The 26850-nt window shown below is 41.4% G+C and overlaps 1 protein-coding gene across 1 annotated transcript in view; it reads right to left on the bottom strand.

The window, feature by feature from the left end:
* COL24A1 (collagen type XXIV alpha 1 chain) overlaps positions 1-26850 on the bottom strand; it is a 299903-nt gene that overhangs the window by 76103 nt on the left and 196950 nt on the right. Inside the window, exons 26-32 of the mRNA XM_056845652.1 lie at positions 22154-22207; positions 21164-21217; positions 20284-20337; positions 16130-16183; positions 15673-15717; positions 15513-15557; positions 11275-11328 (exon numbers count right to left, since the gene is read on the bottom strand). Of these exons, the coding sequence (XP_056701630.1) occupies positions 11275-11328; positions 15513-15557; positions 15673-15717; positions 16130-16183; positions 20284-20337; positions 21164-21217; positions 22154-22207 (360 nt within the window). The remainder of the gene's footprint in view (positions 1-11274; positions 11329-15512; positions 15558-15672; positions 15718-16129; positions 16184-20283; positions 20338-21163; positions 21218-22153; positions 22208-26850) is intronic.

Genomic DNA, 26850 nt, shown 5'->3' with positions numbered 1-26850 from the left:
TTCCGAAGGAGGCGTCAGCTGAGGCATAAATATTAAGTTTATAATGCCTCACAAAAGTGGAAATTGAAGACCACGTTGCGGCTTTGCAAATCTCCTCAATAGGAGCTCTGCGATTAAAAGCCGCTGATGTGGCCGCACGCCTAACAGAGTGTGCTGTCAGACCTGAGGGAACAGTAATCTTTGCTGATTTGTAAGCCTGAGTGATGCAGTTAGTAATTGTACGACTGATGGATGCACGGGACATGGACTTGCCCTTGTTTGGGGCTGTCAGGTTGATAAAGAGAGTGTCTGACACTCTTAGGTGTTTTGTACGGTCGATGTATGTATGAAGAGCCCTTCTAAGATCTAGGGTATGCCAGGTTCTTTCCCTTGGGGTTTTTGGTTTTGGACAGAATGAGGGTAGAACGATGTCCTGATCCCTATGAAATCGGGAGTTGACCTTCGGTATAAAGGAAGGGTCAGGAACAAGGACTACCTTGTCCTTGTGAAATGTGCAAAGACCTGGCCTAACCGATAGGGCTCCCAGCTCAGAAACTCTTCTAGCTGATGTTACAGCTGTCAAAAATAGAGTTTTCATCCTTAACAGATTTAATGAGATGTTCCTTAAGGGTTCAAATGGATGTTGAGTAAGGGCTGTTAGAACAGTATGTAAACTCCAGGTAGGGAATCTGTGCTTAGCTGGAGGTGAGAGTAGAGTAAGTCCCCTCAGAAAGGCTTTAATATGGGGATGTTTGGTGAGTGGATAACCTGATATTGCTGGGACAATGGTAGCAATCGCCGCTAGTTGGCGACGCAGAGTTGCTGGGGCTAGACTCTGTTGTCGTCCATCCTGTAGGAAGGTCAGGATGTTGGATATGGTGGGTTTGATTGGGTTAAGCTGTTTTCTTTGACACCACCTCACAAAGGCCTTCCACGTGGTGTTATATATTTGTTTTGTAGAAGGCCTTCGGGCAGCAAGGATGGTTTCTGCTATGTCTGTGTCATAACCCAACTTCAACAGGCGACTCCTCTCAATACCCAGGCGGTCAGTCTGTACCAGCCTGGGTCTGGGTGAAGGATCGGGCCCTGGTGGAGGAGATCTGGTCGAAGTGGAAGCGTCCAAGGTTTGGCGATGGACATCTCTATCAGAGATGGAAACCAAGGGCGACGCGGCCAGTAAGGTGCTACCAGAATGACTGTGGCTTGAAGGAGGTTGATTCGTCTGAGGACTCTGGGAAGAAGAGGGAAAGGAGGGAAGGCATAAAGAAGACCCGATGGCCAGGGGGCTGTGAGGGCATCCGTCTGCTCTGCTCCCGCTTGGATGTACCTGGAGAAATACCTTGGTAGTTGATGATTCTTGCTCGATGCAAAGAGATCCACTAAGGGCATGCCGCAATGTGTTATCAAGAGATGAAAAACGTCCTTGTTCAGGCTCCACTCGGCCTCGCTGAGTTCTTGTCGGCTGAGCCAATCTGCGTCGACGTTGAGGACTCCCTGAATGTGCTCCGCTGTGATGGAGTAGAGATTTGTCTCCGCCCAGGACAGGATTTTTAGGGCCTCCTTGTGTAGAGTGGAGGACCGGGAGCCCCCCTGTTTGTTCAGGTGAGCTTTGGCGGAGACATTGTCCGTTCTCACCAGTAGGTCTGACCCGGTCAGTTGATGTTTGAAGTGCAGGAGGGCATGATAAATTGCACGGATCTCTAGGGCGTTGATGTTCATTCGCCTTTCCTGAGGTGACCATGAGCCCTGTGCTGGTTGACCCTGGAAGGTAGCACCCCAGCCCGATAGAGATGCGTCCGTGAATAGCTGCAACGGCGTTTGTCGTATGTAGTGGACCCCTTTCTGGAGGTTTTGAGATATGGTCCACCACTTGAGGCTGCGTCTTGTCGTGGCAGAGAGGAAGATAGACTTGTTTTTCTTTATCAGGATATCCTTCTGATAAGACTTGAGAAACCACTGGAGAGGTCTGGAGTGCAGTCGCGCCCATTGAACAGCCGGAATGCATGAGATCATTAGACCCTGTAGCTTGGCCATGGTCATGAGGCGGACTGTGGAAGCTTTCATAGTTTTCTTTGCAAGATTGCAGATCTTGCGGATCTTGTCGGGTGGAAGAACCAGAGAGTTGTCGATGGTGTTGATGAACACCCCTAGATGGCGAAGATGTTGAGTGGGAGTAAGATGGCTTTTCTTCAGGTTGATTAGAAAGCCGTGGTTGTCTAACAGCTTGAGCACGATGTCTGTGTGTTGGATGCTTTGTGCCCTGGACGACGAACAAATCAGAATGTCGTCGAGGTATGGGTGGATCCTTACGCCTTCCTGACGCGCTAGGGCTACCAAGGTCACCAGGACCTTGGTGAAGACCCGTGGGGCTGAACCTAGACCGAAGGGGAGAGCTCTGAATTGTAAGTGATGACCGTTGTGTAGGAACCTGAGAAAGCGACGGTGATCTGGGTGAATGGAGATGTGAAGGTAGGCCTCGGTTAAGTCCACGGAGGTCAAGAAGTCTCCTGGTCTTAAGGCCTCTGCTATGGAGTGAAGAGTCTCCATCCTGAAGCGTCGGTAAGTGACATGTTTGTTGAGGTATTTCAGATCGAGAATGGCCCGCCATCCCCCGTCTCTTTTTGGCACAGTAAAGAAGACGGAATATATGCCCGACGATTGTTCCGAGGGGACCACATATTCTATGGCCTTTATCTCCAATAGATGTTGGATGGCAGCCAGGGTTCTGAGCTTCTTGTCTGGTTGGCGAGAAACAGGAGACACTACAAGACGATCTCGTGGTCTTTTGCAGAATTGAATTCGATAGCCGTATATGACAGTTTGTAACACCCAATGGTCTGTGTGGATAGTTGACCATTGGTTGTGAAAGAGGCTGAGTCTGCCCCCCACTGGTTGTTGTCTGGCGTCACTGTCTTGGTTGACGAAAGGACTTGTCGCTTCTGTCACCTTGGAAATTCTGGGATCTGGAGGAATTTTTAGGAAATCGCCCTCCCCTACGAAAGGATCCCCTTCCGTAATTCCATTGGCCTCTTTTCTGTTCTGGTCTGTAACGTGAGTATGGATGGTAGGGACGAAAGGAGGTAGGGTTAGAGTTCACCTTAGAGTCCTTACGAAGGCTTCTGGGCAAGTATTTCTTTTTATCCTTTGATTCCACTAATATGCCTTCCAACTTCTCCCCAAATAATTTCTTTCCCTCGTAGGGATACCCCATTAAAACTGCTTTAGACCTATGTTCAGTTTGCCATGGGCGTAGCCAGAGTGCTCGCCTGGCAGCTGTTGCGGTAGCTAGGGCCCGAGCTGAGAAACACATGGTATCCAGTGTAGAGTCAGCCAGGAAGGAGACTGCCTTAAGAATTCTAGAAACTCCTTCCATAGCGCTTCTATCTTCTTCCGGAATCAATTTGGCTAGCTTTCTGGTCCAGACAATAGCCGCTCTGGACACCAAGGCGGATGTGATGGAGGAGTTAATGGCTAATGCTGAGGCTTCGTGAGCTTTTTTACATGCCAGTTCTGTCTTTCTGTCTGCAGGGTCCTTTATGGACACTAAGCCTTCCTCTGTGACTGTGTCAGAGGTATGTAGTGCAGTGATGGGGCTTTCCACTAGGGGGATCTTTAACAGATCAGCAGCATTACTAGCTACATTATATAGTTTCTTGGTAGACTGAGTGAACTGTTTTCCCCCCATGGGCTTATCCCATTCCCCTTTTAACAAAGACAAGAAATAATCAGGTACAGGTACCACCTTATCAGTAATAGTATAGGAGTGAAAGAACTCTTTTGCCCCTTTCTTTTTCTCTTGAGAAGGTGCAGGGTCATCAGAAAGATCTAATGCAGCCAAGACCTTTGTTAAAAATGGCTGAAATTCTTCAGCCTCAAAAAGTCTAGTTTGTTTAGTTTGTTTGGGGGAAGGGTCTTCTCCTTCGGAGGAGAACTCGCCCTCCTCTCTATCAGAGGCTTCGTTATCAGAGGAGAATGGCGATGTCTCTTGCCTTGCTAATTGGGGCTGAGAAGAAGAGGTAGCCTTTAAGGCTGCCTTAGTAGGCCAGCCGCCTTTCCCCTGCAAAGAATGTGGGTCAGTCTGTTGTCCCCCGCCCGATTGATCATTCCCCCGGGGAGCGTGGAAGTCCCGACTGGGTTCTTGCAAGCCGGCAAGTGAATGGGCTGGGGAGGAGAGCTGCACGGCTCTTAGACCCTCCGTGAATGCGTCTTTAATTAAAGACGCTAGCTCCGCTCTGAGGAGGGCAACTTCGCCCGCGGCCGACTGGGGGGGAAGGGGAGGGGGGAGTACATTACCAGCATCAGGCGAACTCGGACCGGGTATTTGCAGAGGCGAGACGCCTACGGCCAGATCCATGGGTTGTGCGCTCGTAGAGGGGACAGCGGTCGAAACCGCTGTATTTCCCCGGCCGTTCCCGGTTCCGGAGGTTGAGAGCTCGCCTTTAGCGGGGTTACCCGCGGTCGATAAGCAGGCGCGAGCGGCAGACAGGAGGCGTTTAGCGCTTCCCTGCCGAGAGGAGCCCCTTTTACGTTTGCTCGTGGCCTTCTTTGCTTTGCCTTTGAAATCACCGGGGTGATTGTTTAAAGGCGGATCCCGAGCGTCAGGCATAGCCTGGAGTAGGCCCGGGTCCAAGTCCCCCTCAGAAATAAAATTATCGGGACGGTCGGTCGCCATCTTGTTTTGGCGGGAAGGAAAAAACTCTTACCCTGCCCTGCCTCAGAAGACAGAATTAGAGACAGAGTAAAGATAGAGGACAGAAGGTTTTTTTTTTTTTTTTTTTTTTTTTTGATAGACTAAGGTAGGATAGGAATAAGAAAAAAGGGTAGGAAAATAAGTTGTTCTATAGCTCGGAGTAGAGAGCTGTGAGTACACTGCTCTCCCGGAGCGAGGCAGGAACAAGACTGAATAGAGCAGGGGGCGTTCCCTCCAGGGATAGGCAGTTAAAAATTTTTAGGTCCTGCCTCCCGGAACAAGAGGAAGAGGAAACACCCCACTCTGAAGATGGCCTCCTCTCCCAGAGCGAGAAAGATGCTATATTATTTCCACTAAGGTACTAAGAGAGAGGGGAAAGTTTATCTAATAAAATGGCAAATAGGATACTGCAAGGTGCCTTCCAATTAGCGTGTTCATTTTGAACACAAATAACTGGTAACTTCAAGGAAAAGAATACAAGAAGAAATCTGTGTGACAGCATAATTGCCTTACAACACGTCTGTGACATTCTTCTGCTTCAATGGCATGAAACTTAGGGCCTGAGCAAGGAGCAAAATATTTCCCCATACCATTCCCAAGGAGCTCAAACAGGCTTGGCGCATATACTTCTTTCTCATGACTATGATGGAAAACCAGTTCCCAAAGCATGGTGAACAATATTGGGAGCTCTTCTGGTTAAAATGAAGGCAAGAAATTACCAAAAAAATTGATGAAGGTGTATGACATTCAAGTGAGAGCGAAATCTCTTTCAATTTATACTTCATACTACTTGATGATGTAAGGTTAAGTTGGAGGACCTTTTTTCTGTACAGAGAATCTTGCAACTAAAGCTTCCAGAACAGCTCTATTGAAAAAGAGTCAGAGTGCTTTGAGCATCTCACCTCAAATCTGTCTGGATAATTGGTCACAGCATTGTACACCAGGCAGGCTGCTATGCATTGACACCTGGTTGGGGAACTTCATTGGGGCTTGATGACCAGCTCTGGATTTCTTGGAGGGGAAGAAGAGGAATGTGCTGGGACTCTTTTCTGCAGACCATCTGGTGTTCCATCACCAGCCTGGGTCCACCCAGTGCCACTGGGATTTAACTGAGGGAGAACGATCTGCCCAGCTGCAAAGAGATTGACCTCGCCTTAGCCCTGGAAGCAGACCTGCAGGCTGTACGTTCACACTCACCTTTTTTGGTCGGAGCTGCTGGAGAGGCAGGACTGACAGAGTGCCTGTTCTCCCATCAAGGTGGACGGCACCAGGAGGAAAGTGAGCAAACTTATGGGATGGTTCGTGGAATTGGTCATTGGCTCCATAATTCTCCACCTGGACATTTTATTCAGGCAGGCTGCCCTACTCAGGGCAGACATTATGCACCTGTCCTGCTGAAGGCAGGACACTTGGCTCCACAGGATTCACAGTGCCCTCCTTTTTGGTTATAGCTGTAGAAGCTTTGGCAGGAGCTGGATAGTACCCATCCAGCTCTTATGGCAGTTTTAGGCATTGGGCTGGATCCATTTGGGGAGGAGGCTGTGCCTGCATGCCAGCCTCCCCTGGGTAGGGACCCCCTTAAGGGATCTTGGGGTTGGAGCCCTCAGGCATGCCCAGTTAGGGGGCTGGCACCTAACTCCACTCCAAGGTGGTGAGGGAACTACGTAGAGGCCTGTGCCCATGTTGGTCCACTGGCTTGTCACTCCAGGTTTACCCCCAGCATGTGGGCTGGTGAAGGGTTCCACTGGCTGACAGGTAGGCTCCATGCCCTATGCCATGCCATGCTCCATCAGTTGTAATCATTAAAGCTGTGGCCTGTTTTTTACTCCAAAATGTTTCTCGGTATGTTATGTGTTCCTCCTCCCTTCTCCTTCCTGCCACCTCTCCCTGCCCCTAGGACTGCAATAAACCTAGAACAACACTCTTTGCTTTCTGCATCCAAATGTGCAATTTCCCTATCAAAACTATATATAGTTTATTGGTTCTTGTAGGTTATCCGGGCTGTGTAACCGTGGTCTTGGTATTTTCTTTCCTGACGTTTCGCCAGCAGCTGTGGCAGGCATCTTCAGAGGAGTAACACTGAAGGACAGTGTCTCTCTGTCCTTCAGTGTTACTCCTCTGAAGATGCCTGCCATAGCTGCTGGCGAAACGTCAGGAAAGAAAATACCAAGACCACGGTTACACAGCCAGGATAACCTACAAGAACCAATGAACTCTGACCGTGAAAGCCTTCGACAATATCTATAGTTTGTAACACAGCACAAAATGGAATGCTGCTAAATGCAAACATTATTTTTTTCTGGATCCACTGATATATAATCTAGATAAATTCTGACTCAGCTGGACTAGGTAAGGAAAGTGGTGATCCATGCAGAAAATAACAGTTATGCAAGGTTAAATTGCATTTTAAAAATGTGTGATGCAAGAAAAGGCTTTTTGGAAAGAATTCTAGAGGACTCCATTTGTATTATGTATTCCCATAACAGCAAATTGCAATGAACACCACATTTTACCAGGCATAGTTTGAGAAGCCCCTGGGCTTTAAGAGATTATGGGACAAAGAATTTAGCAGAGCAGGCATGTGAGTTGCTATAGCAATGTTGTGACATCTGCTAAATTTCTCCTTAACCTGTACCTGTTAAGGCAGGCTTGCACAACTAATAGCCAACTAAGCAAAACACAGCTTTTCAAATATATTTTGGTACACCAGAAATTTAATACACCTTTTCTTTTTGCTGCCAGCCTGGCAATAAAAGCAATAGAGAAGATGCCCTGCACTAGGCAGGCCACAATATTTCATTGATAGGCTGTTTTTGGCTTGGTAGATCATCACAAGTTTAGCAAGCCTGTGTTAAAGGCATATGAGTCCTCTTTAGGGCAGGAGGTGGCAATTTTAGAAATGATTATAGCTGTTGTTTATATATGTGTGTGTATGTGTTTATATGATACACATTTTACATTGTGCCGCAATATACCATTGCAATTGCAATGAAGATATGGCTCTTGAAGATGTCAACTTTGCCATCAAATGACAAATAAGTGTGCTTCTACATGATCATGGTCCTCCCCTCCCTTAGAAATCTACCAAAGCTTAAGCCTGATGAAATGTACAGTGTTCTGACTTCTTTATATCTATGCTCACTTTTAGCAGCAAGGGTTGAAACAAAGAGCTAACAGGATGTGGGAGATGCAGGTGCCATGGATATAGCCACAAATGTAGGGGTGCAGTCGCAGGTTTTGATTAAAAAGATCATGGAGGATGCTTCTACAGGACAGAAACAGGGCTGGCCTTGCCTCTCAGCTAAACCCCGAGACATGTTAAGTGGGGATTCAAGAAACCCAGAACAGCACAATCTTGGAAACTGAACTCTAGTAGATTAGAAATAGCATAATTTATATCAATGGAAAAACATATGTTGGGGCCCAAGTGCCAGAAATGCCTGAGAATGTCAAGAATGTCCAACTAAATACGGTAGAGATATAGTTCAAAGATGGAGTCCAACAGACAGCCATATGTATGAGAAACTTGTAATCATCATTTTGATATTTTTATTATGACTAAAAGTAACAAGAATGTATTAATGTAGCATTTATATACTTTTAAAAGATATACAGGTATATATAACTTTGTATGATGTTTGAAGTTATAAAATAATTAGTTAGCCAAGAATGTGAGTCCTATCAAGAAGACAGCTAGCTATTGTTAGGAAATGGTTTTGGAAACCTGTAAATATGGTAGTCTGTATTGATTATGAGCTTCCTCTTAGAAGGAGCTCCTTGCTTGTGTCCTGCTTGGTTTTGGTTAAGCCATTTTAATAGACTAAAATAATCCTTCTCCTTTAATTACCTATGTAAAATTTATGGATGTCATTATCATATTTAAGTTGGTTATTGTTAAAGATGTAAATAACTATGTTTTAATAAGTAGATAAAATAGAAGCACAGATTTTCTTTTAATATTTTTACTTGGACACTAAACCCAGAACCAACCAAAAATATTGTTGAACATTTGCCTAGCAACTTTGCAAGACTTATTTGGTCCAACTTTATGATGTTTTTCTTTCATTGAAAACACATTTTACAAACAACGTGCAATCCCAAATGTACATTATCACCATGACAACCACAGAAGAAGGAATTACTAAAAAGAGGAAATTACCCACATTTTCATTATGAGTTCATGAAAGAAAATGCATACAGATGTGCATTTCACTATAATTTTTTCAAACAGTAAAATATGCATCCACAAAAATCTTAACTAGACTATACCAACAAATATGGAAAATAAAACAACGGCCCACAGACTAGAAACGCTCAATTTACATTCCAATTCTGAAAAAGGAGACATCAAAGACTGCAGCAACTATCGGACCATCACATTAATTTCTCGTGAGTAAAGTGATGCTCAAAATCTTGCAAGAAAGACTGTTAACATATATTGAATGAGAAAAGCCAGATGTTCAAGCTGGATTCAGAAAAGGAAGAGGCACTAGAGATCATATTGCAAATTTATGGTGGTTACTGGAGCATACAAGAAAATTTGAGAAGAAAATCAGCTTGAGCTTCACAGATTACAGCAAAGCTTTTGACTGTGTGGATCATGAAAAGCTATGTTTGGTTTTAAAAGAAAGGGGTGTGCTACAACATCTGATTTTTTTGATGTGCAAACTGTACTCTGGACAAGAGGCTACTATTAAGACAGAATATGGAGAAACAGAATGGTTTCAAATTGGCAAAGGTATTAGACAACAATGTATTTTATCTCCCTATGCATTCAATCTATATGCAGAACATATCATAAGGAAAGCTGGATTAGATTTAGATAAAGGTGGAGTGAAAATTGGGGGGAGGAACATTAACAGTTTGAGATATGCTGATGATAGCACATTACTGACAGAAAAAATAGTGAAGATTTGAAATGACTCCTGATGAAGATTAAAGCAGAAAATGCCAAAGCAGGATTACAGCTGAACATCAACAAAAGTAATGACTACTGGAGAAATATACAACTTTAAGGTTGACAATGAAGAAATTAAAGATTTTAAATTCCTTTGCTCCGTCATCAACCAAAAGGGAGACTGCAACCAAGAAATCAGAAGGAGATTGAGGCTGGGAAGGGCAACCATAAAGAAGCTAGAAAAGATTCTTAAGTGCATGGCTGTGTCTCTGGTGATCAAGTTAATTCATGCCTTAGAATTCCACATTACTATGGGTGTGAAAGATGTATAATGAAGAAAGCTGGTAGGAAGAAAGTTGATTCTTCTGAAACGTGGTATTGGAGGAGAGTGTTATGGATACCATGGACTGCTCCCCCCCAAAAAAAACCCCAAATAAGTGGTTCCAGATCAAAACAATCCTTAATTGTCCCTAGAAGCTAAAATGACTAAACTGAGGCTATCATACTTTGGTCACGTTATAAGAAGACAAGAGTCACTGGAAAACAATAATGCTAAGAAAAATTGAAAGCAGCAGGAAAAGAGAAAGACCCAAAATGAGAAGGACTGACTCAATAAAGGAAGCAACGGCCCTTGGTTTGCAAGATCTGAGCAAGGCTGTTAACAACAGGATGTTTTGGAGGTCATTAATTCATAGGTTCCCATAAGTTGTAAGCGACTTGACACATATAAATTACGCATCTCCTGCTTGCAAGATGTTTCTTATATTTCTTGCCAAAATGTTATGCTATAATTGCCTGTAGCCATTCTTTTAAGATTAATAGGCACAAGGCTAATGCTTGGAAAACTCAAGGTGTAAATCCTGGGAATGTACTTTAATTCAACATTGCTTACCGAGAAGGGTAAATTCCAGAATTTATTGTGACATTTTAGGATATGAAACTATAGCTTCCCTTTTTTCTTAGTGGTGAACAAACATACCACTGAATTATATTTAGAATTTCTGATTTTTCACTATGTTTACACCTGTCAATTGAATCTATGCTGTTATTGCTGACACTTGTGTTAACCATATCAAAATTGTCTAACTTCCAGCTGCCACGTAGCCACCCCCCCTCAGGAATGGGCTGATAGTAACAGGGTTGTTTTTATGTAGGGTAGGGTTTACTAAGCTGTTCCTTATTGCTTACACAGGTAACAGCCTTCTCACATAACTATGCAGGTGTTCTGAGAGGAAATAAGGGCATTGTGTGAATATGAATGGAATCATTTAAGAAAATAAAAGACTTTTCAGAAGCTGAGGGTGATAGATGGCAAAGTCATAAGAACAGATATATGAAAAACCTCCTGAAAAGCTTTTTCTGTGCTGGCTCCCATCTACCTGTGCCATGGTGACCTAGTTGTGTTCATCCCATACAATTCTGTCATATCAGTGCAGCTGTCATATCAGTGCATCCACTCAAGAAGCTATAAAACGATATTTGCAGTGATGTACTGAATCCTTCATGAGGAAAGGGATGCAAAAATCTGGCCTGAAGACGCTAACAGCAGAATTTTTGTCATGGCAACCACCAGGCTGAAAACTGTTATAAAGATGTATTGTAGAGCTCAATATGGACAGGTGTAACTTCTTCCCGAATACCTACTTAATTACAAATCTATAAATCCATAATTCAAATACAGCATGTGAGAGAATGGAAATGAACTTACTGGTTCGCCCACAGGACCTCTATCTCCCATGCTTCCAGGAGGACCAGGCAAACCCTGAAAAAACAAACCCAGGAGAAAGAAAAGCTTTTTAATTTCTACCCAAAATTAAATTTAATTCCTTGGTTAGCAAATAAAAAACATTATTCTCAAAATTTCTTCAGAACCACGCAAGCTGTTTTTTCCCCATGTGTGTGTGTATGTGAATGTATGTTTCAAAGAATAATCATGTCAAACCAATGCCAATTGATCACTATTCTTTGGACAGTCATAATTTAGAATAAATTAGGTAACAGAAGCAATGCAATTAAACATTTCTCAGTTTGGTATGCTATTTCTGTTCCCCCCACCCCCCGGTATGGGAAGATATAAAATACAGGATTGCAACATAATTTCCAATAGTAGCATGGTTTTCATTTTAAAGCTGTGGCAGTGGTAAATGTGCTCCAATAAATGTTTTGGTGAAACAGTTACATAAATGCTACACAGGTAAATGTGGTTGTGTACAAATATAATATTTTCAGAGACTTGGAAATGTTATTATAGAACTGTCCATGGAACAATGTTCTTAAGTGAAATTAATGTTGCAGGTTTTCATAGTGCTTCACATCGTACTTTGGAAAAGCTAAAACCAGCCCTTAGAAGCATATGCAGCACTTCTGTGAGTGGTATGTGTGTCTGTTTTACAACTGTTAATAGGAGCCCATGGGGTTATGCACATGCTAAATAACATAATCCTTCTATCACTTCCAGAGCAGCTTTCAATTAGCTCAAAGTGTTTTCAAGTATCCATGTATGCATTCATGTAGCCATTCAAAATCAAAAACCTTCCTCTCCCACACAACAATGCTTCTGCCATTCCACAGCATGATCTTGTTCTTTGGTTGCTTTACTGTTTCTTCTGGAATATTTTAGTAAATGCCCTTAGTAATTGTTTTGTCTGCTCCACTAATATTTTCTCAGCTTTTAATGTCTTCCTTTTGTTCAAAACCATTAATATGTTGTCACTTCTCCCTTTTTATATCCATCAACTTCTGTTTTTGTAACACAATCTTTTATTTCTGCTTCTCAATATCTTGTAATTTTTTTCAACAACAACATACAAAAAATCTTCCTAAATTGTCTTCACTAGAAGCTGCTTGTGATCTTTTCTACCAAGTTTGGGGAATGTTATCTTTGAATGGAACCATACCATGTCACACTAGCTAAAAAGCCAAACACAGAGCACAGAAGGAGCTAGAAAGTGGGTAGAAAACATACTAATTTATTATGGCCACCATCTATCCAAATCATGAAATTCTGGTCTATTATGCTGGAATGGTTCAAGTAAAGTACAGGCACAGAAGATCGAAATGTGATTCACGTTCTTTACGGACAAGTAACCAAAACTAGAACAGGCATCTCAGGAAAAGCAGTCAGAACTAAGTGTAGGAGCATCATTCAGGAAGGGCTGAAGGAACTCTGGGTTGGACCTTCAGCACCACCAGTGGAGTGTAGCCTGTGGAGCGGGACTTCCGTTGCAGCCCCCTGAAATCCTGCTCCTGCATGTCAAGAGACATTCAGAAACAGCATGGAAAGCAAGGAGGGGTCTGCAGTAAGTGGGGAAATTGGCAGAAACCGCCCTGCCCTCCACCAACCAAAGCTCCAATTTGCTGGTGTAACTATAGTTAGGCTAGAGGAATGGCACCTTAGGGCAGTCAGTCTCAAGATTAAATGCATAGTCATTGGGATCAGACAGAATACAAGTTGGAGCTTCAACAGTGCATTTGCCCGAGTGCTTGGACTTAGATTTAAAAATTTTAATGGGGTAATTCCGATGCACTACAGGGACCCAGGGACCGGGATCAGCACTGAGGTGGATCTGAAGTCGGAATTGACTGATGTGAAGAGATGGACTCAGCTCTGGTTGAATGCTCCCATGTAGCAGATTCTTTGGCTGCCAGGGTTTCGAAGCTAGCTAGACCTCGTTCCCAAAGGGCTTCCTCAAGCCGGGAGGTCCTGTCATTCCTGGCCTTGGGGGTAAATTGCTGGCAATTCTGGCACACCCCAACGTTATGCAACTCACCCAAACAGAGAAGGCAAATAGAACATTCATCCGACTGAGTCATTTTTGTGCCACAGCGGGCACAGTTTTTGAGTAAAGCTTTTTGAGCCTTAAGAAGATAGTTGGCAACATAAAACTCGAGGAAACAGCGAGAAAAGGCACTGAGGTGAAGAGCATGCTAGAAGATGTCCTCTCCAAGCAGTGGCAAAAAGAGAACTGAGAGAAAATGTGCCCCCTCCCTTTCAGAGTGTGATGGTTTTGGAGGGGAAATGCCTCCTTGCGCTCTGAGGGGAGGGGTGCCTTTTCAGGGTTTTTTAGCTAGAAAGTTCTTCACTGATGGCCTGTGCACGCAAAGTCCCAATGTAGGACTGCACAGAAGAACAAAGATGAACAATTTGTTCTTAGGCCAAAAAAAATAAAAATGAAATCTGTTAAGACAAGAGTTGCTTATTCATAAAAGTTCAAATTTAAAACAATAATACTCTAAAGTAGGTGATAACACAATGAGCATAAAAGGCATATAACATACTTATCATGTTTGCCTCTTCATGCTAAGAATTCCCCAGTGTGTTTTTAATGACTTTCCCATTTTTTAGCAAGTTCAACAAATGACTATAATAGATCATGTCTGTGTTAATGTGAAAAATAACAGGAAGGGGGCAGCAGATTTCCAAATTAACACACCCACACACACAATATTGAGGATATAATGTTAATAAACATTACGTGATGTGTACTGCAAAACATGCTTGTTTATCATGAAATTTTTGATCCCTAGTTTTTTATTATTTCACCTTTTAAAAATTACCTTATCTTTTCATATTCCTCTCTAGGAAAGACTTGGATTCTCATGTGCTGTATCCTGCATAAGATTATCTAGTTTCCCTTGCTGGATCAGACTAAAGTCCAGCTCATTCAGCATTTGGTATCCATATGATCAGCCATGTGGAGAGTTAGCTACCCTCAAGGTACTCACAGCAAATACTGACACTTTCACTGCACATTTGAAATTGGAATTTACTTTTGTCTCAGTGTTTCTCGCTTTGCCTACACTAACAATGAATATAATTAATCATTCTGGTGCACATTCCCACAGTGAACTGTCCTTCCCTTTTTATAATATGTTTCAAAGGAAATTTTATAGAATAAATCAAAATGCAGTCTAGCTAAGAAATTCATGGGATGTATTTCCACAGGTGACCAATGATTCTGTGGTAGGCTTTCAAGAAACCCATGGAACTCTGTTTATTTATAGTTCCAAGCTTATTTCTCCTAAGGGCTTTCCTTGTATAGTGCACAGCAACTGTAGATACCCTCAGATTGACGGACAGACCAGTAGGAGGGGAAGAAGCTGTCTAATCCTTTCCTTACTAGTTATTTGTCTGCAATGAAATGCCCAGTTTCACACCTGCATGCTCATCACCCCAGGTGGGGGCCCCATTAAGGGGTTTGGGGGCATGAGTTAAGGAGGCATGGCCAGCTTGGGGGCTGCTGGTCTCTCCTCACCCCTAGGTAGCAGGGGATCACACAGTGGCTTGCGCCCAGATGTTTGTAATATCACTGCCATCCCAAGTTCATCTCCTTGAGCAGGCTGGCTGAGGGACAGGGGTTACAAATCAGGCAGCAGGCAGGTCGCTCAATACCTTGGATCCATTCCCTATGCTAAGCCAAACCTTTGCAGCTGTAACCAATAAAAAGTTGTGGCTTGTTATACCACACATGGTGTTGTCTCAGTTCTCCGCCTGGCACCCGCCCCCCATTCATCACTGGGACCACAAATGCCCAGTTTCACTTTCCCTCTTATTGGGGGAAAGAAACAGGGTTCTGTATGTTTTACCTCTTGGGTGGAAAAGTGGCATAGGGAAAAGGGCACAATTTTGAAAACAGAAGCAGCTGGCAAAGAAAGGATAAAACAGGTTCTCCTCTACTCTGTCTGAAGCTACTGACACCTTCTTAGCACTATAAAAGAAGGCCCAGGGATAGACAAGGAAACAATCACAGACATATTATACAGACATAATATGTACTTCTGGCCTCATAAGCAGCTACCACCTAACAGGACAGCTCTGATTTATTATAATTTGAGATTGTTTTAACTTTGATGCCATCAGATCGGATATAAAATAATGGAAGTAAATGCATAGTATGTTCTGCCCACCGTGGCATTATATTTTCTGCAAAAACATAAAGAACTTACTGTTGCTCCTTGATCACCTCTTTCTCCGGGGTTACCAGCTTTGCCCTGGCCAAATAAAAATAATAGAATGCCAGGGTTAAACACACTCCAAAGAAATGTCTGACTAAACTTTCCACCCCGTAAATTAAAGCTGAAAGCTCACTGCTTCTCTGGTACGTACAATTAGTCCAGGAATGCCTTTTTTCCCTTGGTGACCATTTTCTCCCTGAGAAAAAGAAAGAACACAGAGCACACATTTGGTCAGGACCTAAATTCTCCTTCTGAATCCCAAGCTACTGGCCTTTGTTATCTTGTATACAGACAGATATGCAGAGCACCTTGATTATCTATTTGCTTTATTTTGAGATCTGTACAATGTTTCCTAGTAAAACTCTGAAAGTAGCTGATGCAAGATAGAAACGTCTTACAAGAATATACAATAAAACACAATTACATGTATACAATAAAACTACAATTAAATGTAGACTAACTCCAGAATAAATAGGAACAGGATTAAAGGAGTACACTGAGCTAAAAATATCAGTGTCTCAACACAGCAGTGTTTATCTTTGGTTCCCTTTGTAATGGCCTCAGGAGTGCAGTTTCTGGAGAGGAGGTAAGACTAAATTATCACTTACCTTAATACCTTGTGTCCCTTGCTCTCCCAGAGGACCATCTGGGCCTCTTGGTCCCTGCAAATAAAACAGATCACTCCTGGTATTAAGAAAAGCCATTAAAGCACAGGTGTAACCATGTATGTGACTTAGAACAATGGTCTCCCTTGGTTGTCAGCATTTCTAGGTATGATACAACAAATCTATGTGAAAAGGGTCATAAAAGACGTATTACAAATAACTCACAGGACACAATCCTCTGCATATATAGGGATAAGTTCCAGTGAAATCATGGCTCTTGTTCATATGCATACAATCTGCTGAGGTACGATTATTTGCATTTTCTCTAATTGAAAGCATAACTTTGTTCAGAATGAATACTTGATTTCCTTTGTCTGATTTCCTTTGTCTGTATTTAATTACATCATTCACAAGCGATGGATCAAAGTTTTTAAAGCACCTTGTGAAAACACCCTGAATTTAGCATTAGACTTTCTTTGAGGACAGAACACCAGAGCTCTACCACTTTATATTTGCTCCCTTTTGCCATATCCTCAGTCACCATGAGATCAAAAGAAACAATGAAGAAAATACTTCTGTCACTTCCTGATTGGGATTCTTCTCTAATCCACTACCAATTTATACTTCTAAATTTTATATATGTGTCAAAGAATACAATTGTATATGTGCACCAAGTTATAAATTATGAATAGTATGTTGTTAAAGCAGTAAAAAGTATTTCGGTTTGATAAGAAATTAATATTTGAATTCATTTCGATTCCCCCCCTTCTCTGGAAAAAAAGTTATTTTCCCCATGGCTTCAACATTTCCGGAAATGTTACATCTCTAGTAGGGCATGGAGCTGCAGTGATAGAAGGCCAGATAGGATCTTATTGTATCCTCATGTCATCTGATTCTGCTGTATATGAAGACTGCAGAACACAATCAGGCCATCTGGAGTGAGTGGTACTTCAGAGCATCACTGATCATGCAGCCAGCAGTACATTTTGACTGCCCCACTGCTTTGGGAAGTCAAGTGTTTGGACTCATTGCCAGACGTACTAATCTGAGATCCCCACTCCACAAAATAGAACAACAGCAACAAAAAACCCAATAGACACCAGAACCACATTTTAAGCAGCAGTCACAACTGACATGAATGAACTACATAGGACAAATTATTTTCTCAGGTTCGAAGTACTGTGCTTTATCTAAGAAGAAAAAAAATGGCATCTCATTGTAACAGAAACAGACCTGAGAGAAATGTGTGCTCTTAGGGTACCGAATTCGAAACAAAAAACAATTGTGCAGAAAGATGAAACATGAGTTGAATGAAAAGGCAAAAGAGAGAAAACGGGGTGTTCACATTCACTTGGAAAGGCAGTGTCAAAAACTTGTCTCACTACACGGCCTACAGAGAAATGTCACCTGAAGGAGGGACACAATCCACGATTATCACTGTGTAGAAATGCTGCCCAGAGTGAGCAGAACCATTCCTAAGTGGTTCTCCAATATGCTACCAGGTCCCACAAGATATCATCACATTGCATCTGAAGTGCCTAAGAAGGAAGCCTTAAATATAGCACTAGAAAAGAAGCACACTAAAATGTAAAAAAAAAAGCAGCTTGAATCCAAAGGTAAATTTCTCATTTACAAAAGAGCAAGCAATGTATGCCCAGAATGGACTGTTGTTCATTCCTATAAAAGCATAGTAGCATTTCTATAAATATCTCACAATGACTCACTGTTGGCACAGCTGAACTGGATCAAACAGAAGCATCATTATCCCACTGCAGCTAGTGCACGATGAACATTATTTGGCTGTTGTCCCTTGTGCTGGGCTATGTAGTGTATTATTCCATACAAAAAACAACAACTGAAACTTCAACACAGCCAAGCCATAGCTACTGTCTTCCCCACCCCTGCCTTGGCATGTATTCAGATTTGTTGCAAAAAATAATAATAGGACAATGCACACTTAAAATGATAGACAGCAACATTATAGCAATTTGGAGTCTTCCTGGGAAGCTTTGCTTATATTATCTCTGTAATCCTTACATAAATCTTGAAGAGTTGTAGATATTGTCCTCAAAATATAGATGGGGCACTGAAGGGGCTGAGATATGAAGATTGTGATAGTAAATTTGTTGCTGAGGTGCGATCTGAGATGGATTGATTACCTCACACTTCGCACAAGCATTTAGGATTAATAAACTGTAAAATATTAACAGCCTAGTTACCTGCTAAGGCAAATAACCCTGCAATTTTCTCCCTCATTTGCTGGCACATAACATGAGGAGAGTCATGTCATGGCACACCAGTCTTGGATACAAGCTTATATCAGAGTGACAAATCTCTGCATGCAAACCCCTCCCTTACATTTTCATACATTATTCCCACATTTGACTGCATGTTGCAACTATGCTAGACAGATTTGATCTACCATACTGTGTCCATTGTGCTTTAAAAAGAAGTCAATAAATTGGGTTTTTTAAACACCCTCCCCCAATGTTTTGGGTTTTTTAGATTTCACATTTTTCTGCAAACCTGTCTTGACCGTTCACAGCTTCAGTCACTGGATTTAAGTATCCAAAGATTTGGAAAGAAATGAAAAGCCTCAATGGATGATTGATGAAACTCTTAAAATTGATAAAGATAGATGAGAAACAAAAGTAAAAGGTGACAGAAATAGAATCAGAAGACTAAATGCAACATTCCACTGACTCGCACATAGCGACAAAGAGAACTATTATAATAACCAGAAACAGAAGAGAACGAAAAAAAGGAAGAATAAGAGATCTGTTCCACAAGATCCAAGAAACCAAAGGGAAATTTAAAATAACGTTAGGCATGCTGAAAGATCAACATGAAAATACATTAATCGAACAAGACAAAATAAAGAAAAACACGAACAATATAATGAAGAACTATTCAGAAGAGATTAAAGGATTACAGATTCCTTGAAAGAAATCTTTTTTTAAAAAATTGAGTCCATCAAAATCTTGACAAGAATATGCCAACAAATATAGAAAACAAAACAATGGCCCACAGGCTAGAAACACACAATTTACATTCTAATTCCCAAAAAGGAGATGTAAAAGTCTGCAGCAACTTTTAGACTATCACATTAATTTCTCAAGACTTACTGGAAAAGACGATAATGCTAGGAAAAGTTGAAAGCAGCAGGAAAGATGAAGACCCAACATGAGAAAGATTGACTCAATAAAACAAGCCATGGCCATCAGTTGCAAGACCTGAGGAAGGCTGTTAATTCATAGAGTTGCCGTGAGAAGTGACTTGATGGCACTTAACACACAGGCCATTTCCACACAAATCATTTACAACAGATTATCTTTGTGATCGATCTGCAAGGTTTGGCAGTGCATTCAATTTTTTTGGCTGCATATCACCTCTTTTGCCATTGTATTCTGTTTTCCCAAGAACGCTTTACCCTGTCCATACCTTTTTTGTTTTTGCACATGTACTGTAGTTATGGTGCGCTGTGATTGGTCACTGTCTCACCAAGTTCATTTTTTGAATTGGTACTCGAAATGAATGCTCCGACGTGAACTGTGATTCACTATGCAATAGCAAATGGCAAACACTTTGCAAATGGACAGTGCGCTGAACTTCCTTCCCTTCACAGTCTGATAAAAAAATTAAATTAAAACCTTCCAGTAGTTATGTCTTCTGTGAACTGCAATAAGCAACAATATGCGCACATAAAAAATGGAAACATCAGAACCCTGCGCAAATAACCCAATGTCAAACGCAACAATGGGGAGGGTTAGTCTAATGCTCCAAAGTTCGTTTGCTAGTATAAATGTGTTAAATTTAAAAAAAAATTATACTGGGAAATGGGTGGCCAGAGGAGAGGTTGGGGAAGGGAGGGGGAAGTGAGATGGGCAATACAGTGGGTACGGACAACAGAGGGGCGGAGAAATGAAGAAGGTTTCAAACATGTCCACACCTCAAGGGAAGCCGTCTTTGAAACAGAGAAAAAGGCAACATAATGGTACAAGTGGTTGTAGAAAACACAGAGAACAAACGGTTGCAAAACGTTTTCAACACCAAATGGAGGGGAAACAGAGCGAACATGAAAAAGTAAAACATGAAATGTTGCAAACCATTCGTGCGGAAACACCCACACACAAGCAGAAGAAAATAGTAGTACTCACTCTTTGACCTTTAGGTCCCTGTGGTCCAGGAGATCCTCTTGGCCCTGAAGGTCCCTAAACATTAAAAAAAATCGGTATGAATAGTTCCACAGGGTTCGTAATTATTTTATGCTAAATTATGCAGATATATTCTCAATGGCTGCATTCAGATGTCATGACAGTTTGTCTAAATCATCGACAGTTCAGAACTTTAAATGAATTAGCAACATTTTCTGGCATCATACCACATTGATGTGATATTGTTGTAAACTTGACACTGACAAAGGGACCAGAAATGGGTGGTGTGCCATTAGAAGATAGCTTAGTCAATACCTTAATCTCTACTAGTCCACGCCCCACCTATGGCACAGGTACTATACTATATCTATGTTGGCATTTTCAGTGGGCACGAAGAAGAAAGCCCCACCCCCACTATCACAACTATAGTACAGCTTAGAATATCAACAGTCTGTAGCCAATAACAAATGTCCTAAGTACTATATAAATCCCAGCCAGGACACCCATATCTATGTATAGTAGGAAAGAGGATATTGGAATAAGCTGTAATATAGAAATTTTGTTACAATTTTAAGTACAATTTACACATATATATTGCATTTTATATTGTGAAGACTGTTGTATGTTTTTTGTTGTTGTTTATGTTATTAAAAAATAAAGTCTGTTATTGAACTCACTGGAACTTAAATTTTTTGCACTTTGGCCAGTGCTGCCTCTGTGTTTTCGTTTTTGGTAGAGATTTGTGTGTGTGTGTGTGTGTATGCATGTGCTACCCTACATCACTTCTGGGTTTTTCCTGGAAGTGACATAGTGATGCAGCCGACGTCGCACCCCTCATGTCCCCACCCCAAACCGTCCCACTTGACCTGGCAACCCTACTTACAGGCAATCCTTGTGGCCCTATAAGCCCAGGGCCTCCTGGAGGTCCTGGATATCCCTGAAACGAAACAAAATACAGAACTGTTGATTGTCTGATAGTCAGTTGCTGAAATGGTGACCTTCAAGCATTTCTTTCTGTTATTTGCAGCTCACTGGCTATGAGTGGGATCTATATGCATTCTGCCTGCTAGGAAAGGCCAAGGTATCATAGTTTAGTTGAGTTGTCAATAACTTCCTTGGGAAGGCAGGATATCAGAATGCCTAAATAACTTGTCAGAAAGCAATTCTTAAGACTAATTACTCAAATCAGCCAGCGTTCAGTCTTTAATCTTCCACTGTTGATAAATCACGCAAAGGGAAGGGGATGATTCTAAATGTCAGGTACATTTGGGTGACTTAAGATTTCTATACAAATATCAAGCTGGTTTTTCAATGCTCTATGGTTCTGAGATTTTGTTTCTAGTCCTGGGCAATGTTCCAATGAAGGCAGTGCCTAGCATAAAATATCAAATAATGATGCCAAAACACCTCATTAAAATTTATTCCCCCCCACACACACACACATTATGTCAGTGAAAGTGGCAACTTAGAACATTTATTGCAAAATAATTTTAAAATATATGTAAGCAGTATCTGATTTCTATTAGCCTAGGCTTCACTCTGATAGGTTAACTTCTCATTTGTACTAGATTGAAGCTATTTCACTCTCTCTCCATCTCAACATGATTTAACCACCTCAAAGTAAATGTGAAATGGTCCTTAGATACATCCTAAGGATTGTATTATCTAAATGTACCAAATGCAAAAGTTCTTTCCCAAGTGAATCTTAGCTAAGAATATTGGCTTCCCAACTAGGTGGGGGAGGGGATTGCTATGTTTTGCTTTAATGAGTAGTCTAATGAGAAAACAAGGACTTGGTAACTTTCAATTCTGACTTTTCATTTAGTTTACACACACAAACTCCTCTAGGTCAGATTTCCCATCAATTACTTACCATAACACCTTTTTCTCCAGGTAAGCCCATTGGGCCAGGACTACCCCTCTCTCCCTTGAAGAAACAATAGAGAAACTTTATGATGTGCTGTCAATTTCATTGTTGTAGTTCTAACATCTACGGTTATTTCATAAGACCATATTGCAGGACCAAGATCAGCTGATGAAATGCTATTATTGTGTAAAAGCGACAACCATGACAATACCTTAAAGCAGCATAGAGAAGTCTCAAAACAATTGCAGGAGATAGGTTTGGCTTAAAGAGAGTTACTTGCCAAAACCCAACCACTGAGTTTCACATAAAGATCAGGAATAGCATGAGTTGCAAAATGTCCAGTCTCAATAGTCTAGCTACCACAGCACACATACATACAAAAAAATTACCTAATACCCTTGGGGAGTTTCCAAGAATTTGTGAAACCATAAACCCTACATCATATGACTACTGCAAGCTTTGATATGATCCAAACATAAAGATGTATATCCTGTGTTTGTGTGCTGAATTATGTCACTGCTATGTAGTATCCTCCTTAAATCAACAGAAACATGGATTTTTCTAAAGCTACCTAATTTCCCCCCTCAAACATTTTCAAGGTATAAAGTTCACTTTCAAGGGTTGCAAGAAGCACCTGAAAAACTCCTATGTCTCTCATTTACACTATTTTTCATACCTGAACAGTCATTATAACCGCAATCTACTGTGCTTCAGGGACATTTTTTTTTTCATTTTAGCAGAGCTTCTTTGTCTTTCTCTACATGACACCAACCAAACAAGGTCCATGTAGTAAATATGATTAACTTTACAGAGTTAGACAGACTTGTCAATGTGGCAGTATTATGGAGGATGAAAACAGCGAATATCAGCTTCTTTCTGAAACACTGATTCAGCTACAGTCAGGAGAGAATGTGAATTTAAGCAGATATCTTATTGTGTGGAAAGATCACACCATTCCAATGTGCATCCAGGCTGATGCTGCCACAGTGTGGCAGGGCTAGTGATGCAGCACAGTTTTTGTCTAGTTGCTGAGGCAATGAGAGCATGAACACCTTTATACATTTTTAAACACCCATCCACAATGGGGAAGAGTTCATGAAAATATTCAGGAAACCTGACCTCCTAGCTCTGTTATCAGTTTTGCTGAGCTCTCACATTATGTTAGCATGGACTAGCTCACCCATTAGGACAGTGACAGTGGCAGGTACAAACTGAGGCTGTTTTCACAAAAGACGTTTCCTCAATTGTGCCAACTAATACTACCACTCCAGTGCCTCTGGCATGTGATTGTGGAAAAAGCAGACTCACCATTTCCCAAGAGGAAAGCCACTGTGCAATGTGCTATGTTTTACTATAGTAAACATGGTTGATGATACTGCCAGTCTTTGAGACTGCATTTGCCCCATCGGTATCACCGGCCAGTGCTGCCAGCGCCCCACGACTGGCGTCCGGGCCTTCCTGCCGGAGTTTGGCCCACTAACGCCGGATGCTGGGGTGGGGAGCCCGGACACCGGCATGCCACCTTCATGACTTCCTGAGGGCTTTCGCCCTCAGATCTCAGGAATCCACTGTTAGTAACCAGTTAACTGTAATTTTGATTTTTTTAAGAGCAAGGGAGAAAGATTAGTCAGGACCTTCTCCATAGATGCAACACCATTGATTTAAACATCCTGTTCAGTGTCCTTATGAACCTGTCTCAAATGGCTTTCAGTTTTGCACTCATTTTCAGACTAGAAATTATAAGTATACTACATTCTCCTTTTTCCCAGGAACTTCCTTCCCATCTTCTGTACCACAACTGCGACACAGCTCATGGTACTGTGTAGTTATTAATTAACTCAATTCTCAGCACAATACATTTTTATTTGAATAAAACAGTTTTAAGATGGATAATAAAAATGATTTCAACAATCCACTGGAAATAAACAAATGTCATGGTATTGTCGAAGGCTTTCACGGTCAGAGTTCATTGGTTCTTGTAGGTTATCCGGGCTGTGTAACCGTGGTCTTGGAATTTTCTTTCCTGACGTTTCGCCAGCAACTGTGGCAGGCATCTTCAGAGTAGTAACACTGAAGGACAGTGTCTCTCAGTGTCAAGGGTGTAGGAAGAGTAATATATAGTCAGAAAGGGGTTGGGTTTGAGCTGAGTATTGTCCTGCAAAAGTATTGTCCTGTAAGTATCAAGATAATGTGCTAATGAGGGTATGGTATGTTAATATGGAACCATTGTATCCTGAAGTGATCTGTTAATGTGTGTAATCCAAAACTAATCTGTATGGCTATTGTTGAATGTTGTCTTTGTCTGGAGGTTTTTCAGGGCAGGAAGCCAAGCCTTATTCATTCTTAAACTCTCCTCTTTTCTGTTAAAGTTGTGCTGATGTTTATGAATTTCAATGGCTTCTCTGTGCAATCTGACAAAATAGTTGGTAGAATTGTCCAGTCTTTCAGTGTCTTGGAATAAGACCCTGTGTCCTGTTTGTGTCAGTCCATGTTCAGCCACTGCTGATTTCTCAGGTTGGCCAAGTCTGCAGTATCTTTCATGTTCTTTTATCCTTGTTTGTATGCTGCGTTTTGTGGTCCCGATGTAAACTTCTCCACAGCTGCAAGGTATACGATATACTCCTGCAGAGGTGAGGGGGTCTCTTTTGTCTTTTGCTGATCGTAGCATTTGTTGTATTTTCTTGGTGGGTTTAAACACTGTTTGTAGGTTATGTTTTTTCAAAAGTTTCTCCATCCTATCAGTGACTCCTTTAATAAATGACAAGAATACCTTTCCTATGGGAGACTGTTTTTCTTGAGTTTTCTGATTTTTGTTTGGTTCAATGGCCCTTCTGATTTCATTCTTGGAGTAGCCGTTTGCTAGCAGTGCGTGATTTAGATGGTTAGTTTCTTCCTTGAGAAACTGTGGTTCACAGATCCGTCTTGCACGGTCCATTAATGTTTTGATTATTCCTCTTTTCTGTCGGGGGTGGTGGTTGGAGTTTTTGTGTAAGTAGCGATCTGTGTGAGTTGGTTTCCGGTAGACCTTGTGACCTAACTGAAGGTTTGATTTACGGATGACAAGGGTATCAAGAAATGGGAGTTTACCCTCAATTTCCTTTTCCATGGTAAACTGAATGTTTGGATGGATATTATTAAGATGGTTTAGAAAGTCCATTAATTAAAAATTTAATGGACTTTAATGGAAAAATTAATGGACTTTCTAAACCATCTTAATAATATCCATCCAAACATTCAGTTTACCATGGAAAAGGAAATTGAGGGTAAACTCCCATTTCTTGATACCCTTGTCATCCGTAAATCAAACCTTCAGTTAGGTCACAAGGTCTACCGGAAACCAACTCACACAGATCGCTACTTACACAAAAACTCCAACCACCACCCCCGACAGAAAAGAGGAATAATCAAAACATTAATGGACCGTGCAAGACGGATCTGTGAACCACAGTTTCTCAAGGAAGAAACTAACCATCTAAATCACGCACTGCTAGCAAACGGCTACTCCAAGAATGAAATCAGAAGGGCCATTGAACCAAACAAAAATCAGAAAACTCAAGAAAAACAGTCTCCCATAGGAAAGGTATTCTTGTCATTTATTAAAGGAGTCACTGATAGGATGGAGAAACTTTTGAAAAAACATAACCTACAAACAGTGTTTAAACCCACCAAGAAAATACAACAAATGCTACGATCAGCAAAAGACAAAAGAGACCCCCTCACCTCTGCAGGAGTATATCGTATACCTTGCAGCTGTGGAGAAGTTTACATCGGGACCACAAAACGCAGCATACAAACAAGGATAAAAGAACATGAAAGATACTGCAGACTTGGCCAACCTGAGAAATCAGCAGTGGCTGAACATGGACTGACACAAACAGGACACAGGGTCTTATTCCAAGACACTGAAAGACTGGACAATTCTACCAACTATTTTGTCAGATTGCACAGAGAAGCCATTGAAATTCATAAACATCAGCACAACTTTAACAGAAAAGAGGAGAGTTTAAGAATGAATAAGGCTTGGCTTCCTGCCCTGAAAAACCTCCAGACAAAGACAACATTCAACAATAGCCATACAGATTAGTTTTGGATTACACACATTAACAGATCACTTCAGGATACAATGGTTCCATATTAACATACCATACCCTCATTAGCACATTATCTTGATACTTACAGGACAATACTTTTGCAGGACAATACTCAGCTCAAACCCAACCCCTTTCTGACTATATATTACTCTTCCTACACCCTTGACACTGAGAGACACTGTCCTTCAGTGTTACTACTCTGAAGATGCCTGCCACAGTTGCTGGCGAAACGTCAGGAAAGAAAATTCCAAGACCACGGTTACACAGCCCGGATAACCTACAAGAACCAAATGTCATGGTAATAATAAGTACCATTTAATATTTATTTCCATTTGAAATCAATGGAATGGTGTTTCATTATCGTGAAGTACTTTTAAAAAATTGCAACTTTACCTGAAAACAACTTTGCCAGAATATTTATAATTATGCAATAACACAAAACAATCTTTTAAACTGCAAATATTGTTCAATACTGTTCCATCAGAATTAAAACCTAAATCATAGTTAGACTTAGGAGAAAATGTTATTCTATTCAATGCTTTGACTTCGACAGTAACATAAACTGACATTTCCCCACATTTTCATGGAAATTGTAATACAATAATAGAATAT

This window comes from Euleptes europaea, chromosome 2, assembly GCF_029931775.1.
Source record: "Euleptes europaea isolate rEulEur1 chromosome 2, rEulEur1.hap1, whole genome shotgun sequence".
Taxonomy (NCBI): Eukaryota; Metazoa; Chordata; class Lepidosauria; order Squamata; family Sphaerodactylidae; genus Euleptes; species Euleptes europaea.
The sequence above is the reverse complement of the archived record's forward strand: the minus strand, read 5'-3'. Positions and strand labels throughout refer to the sequence as shown.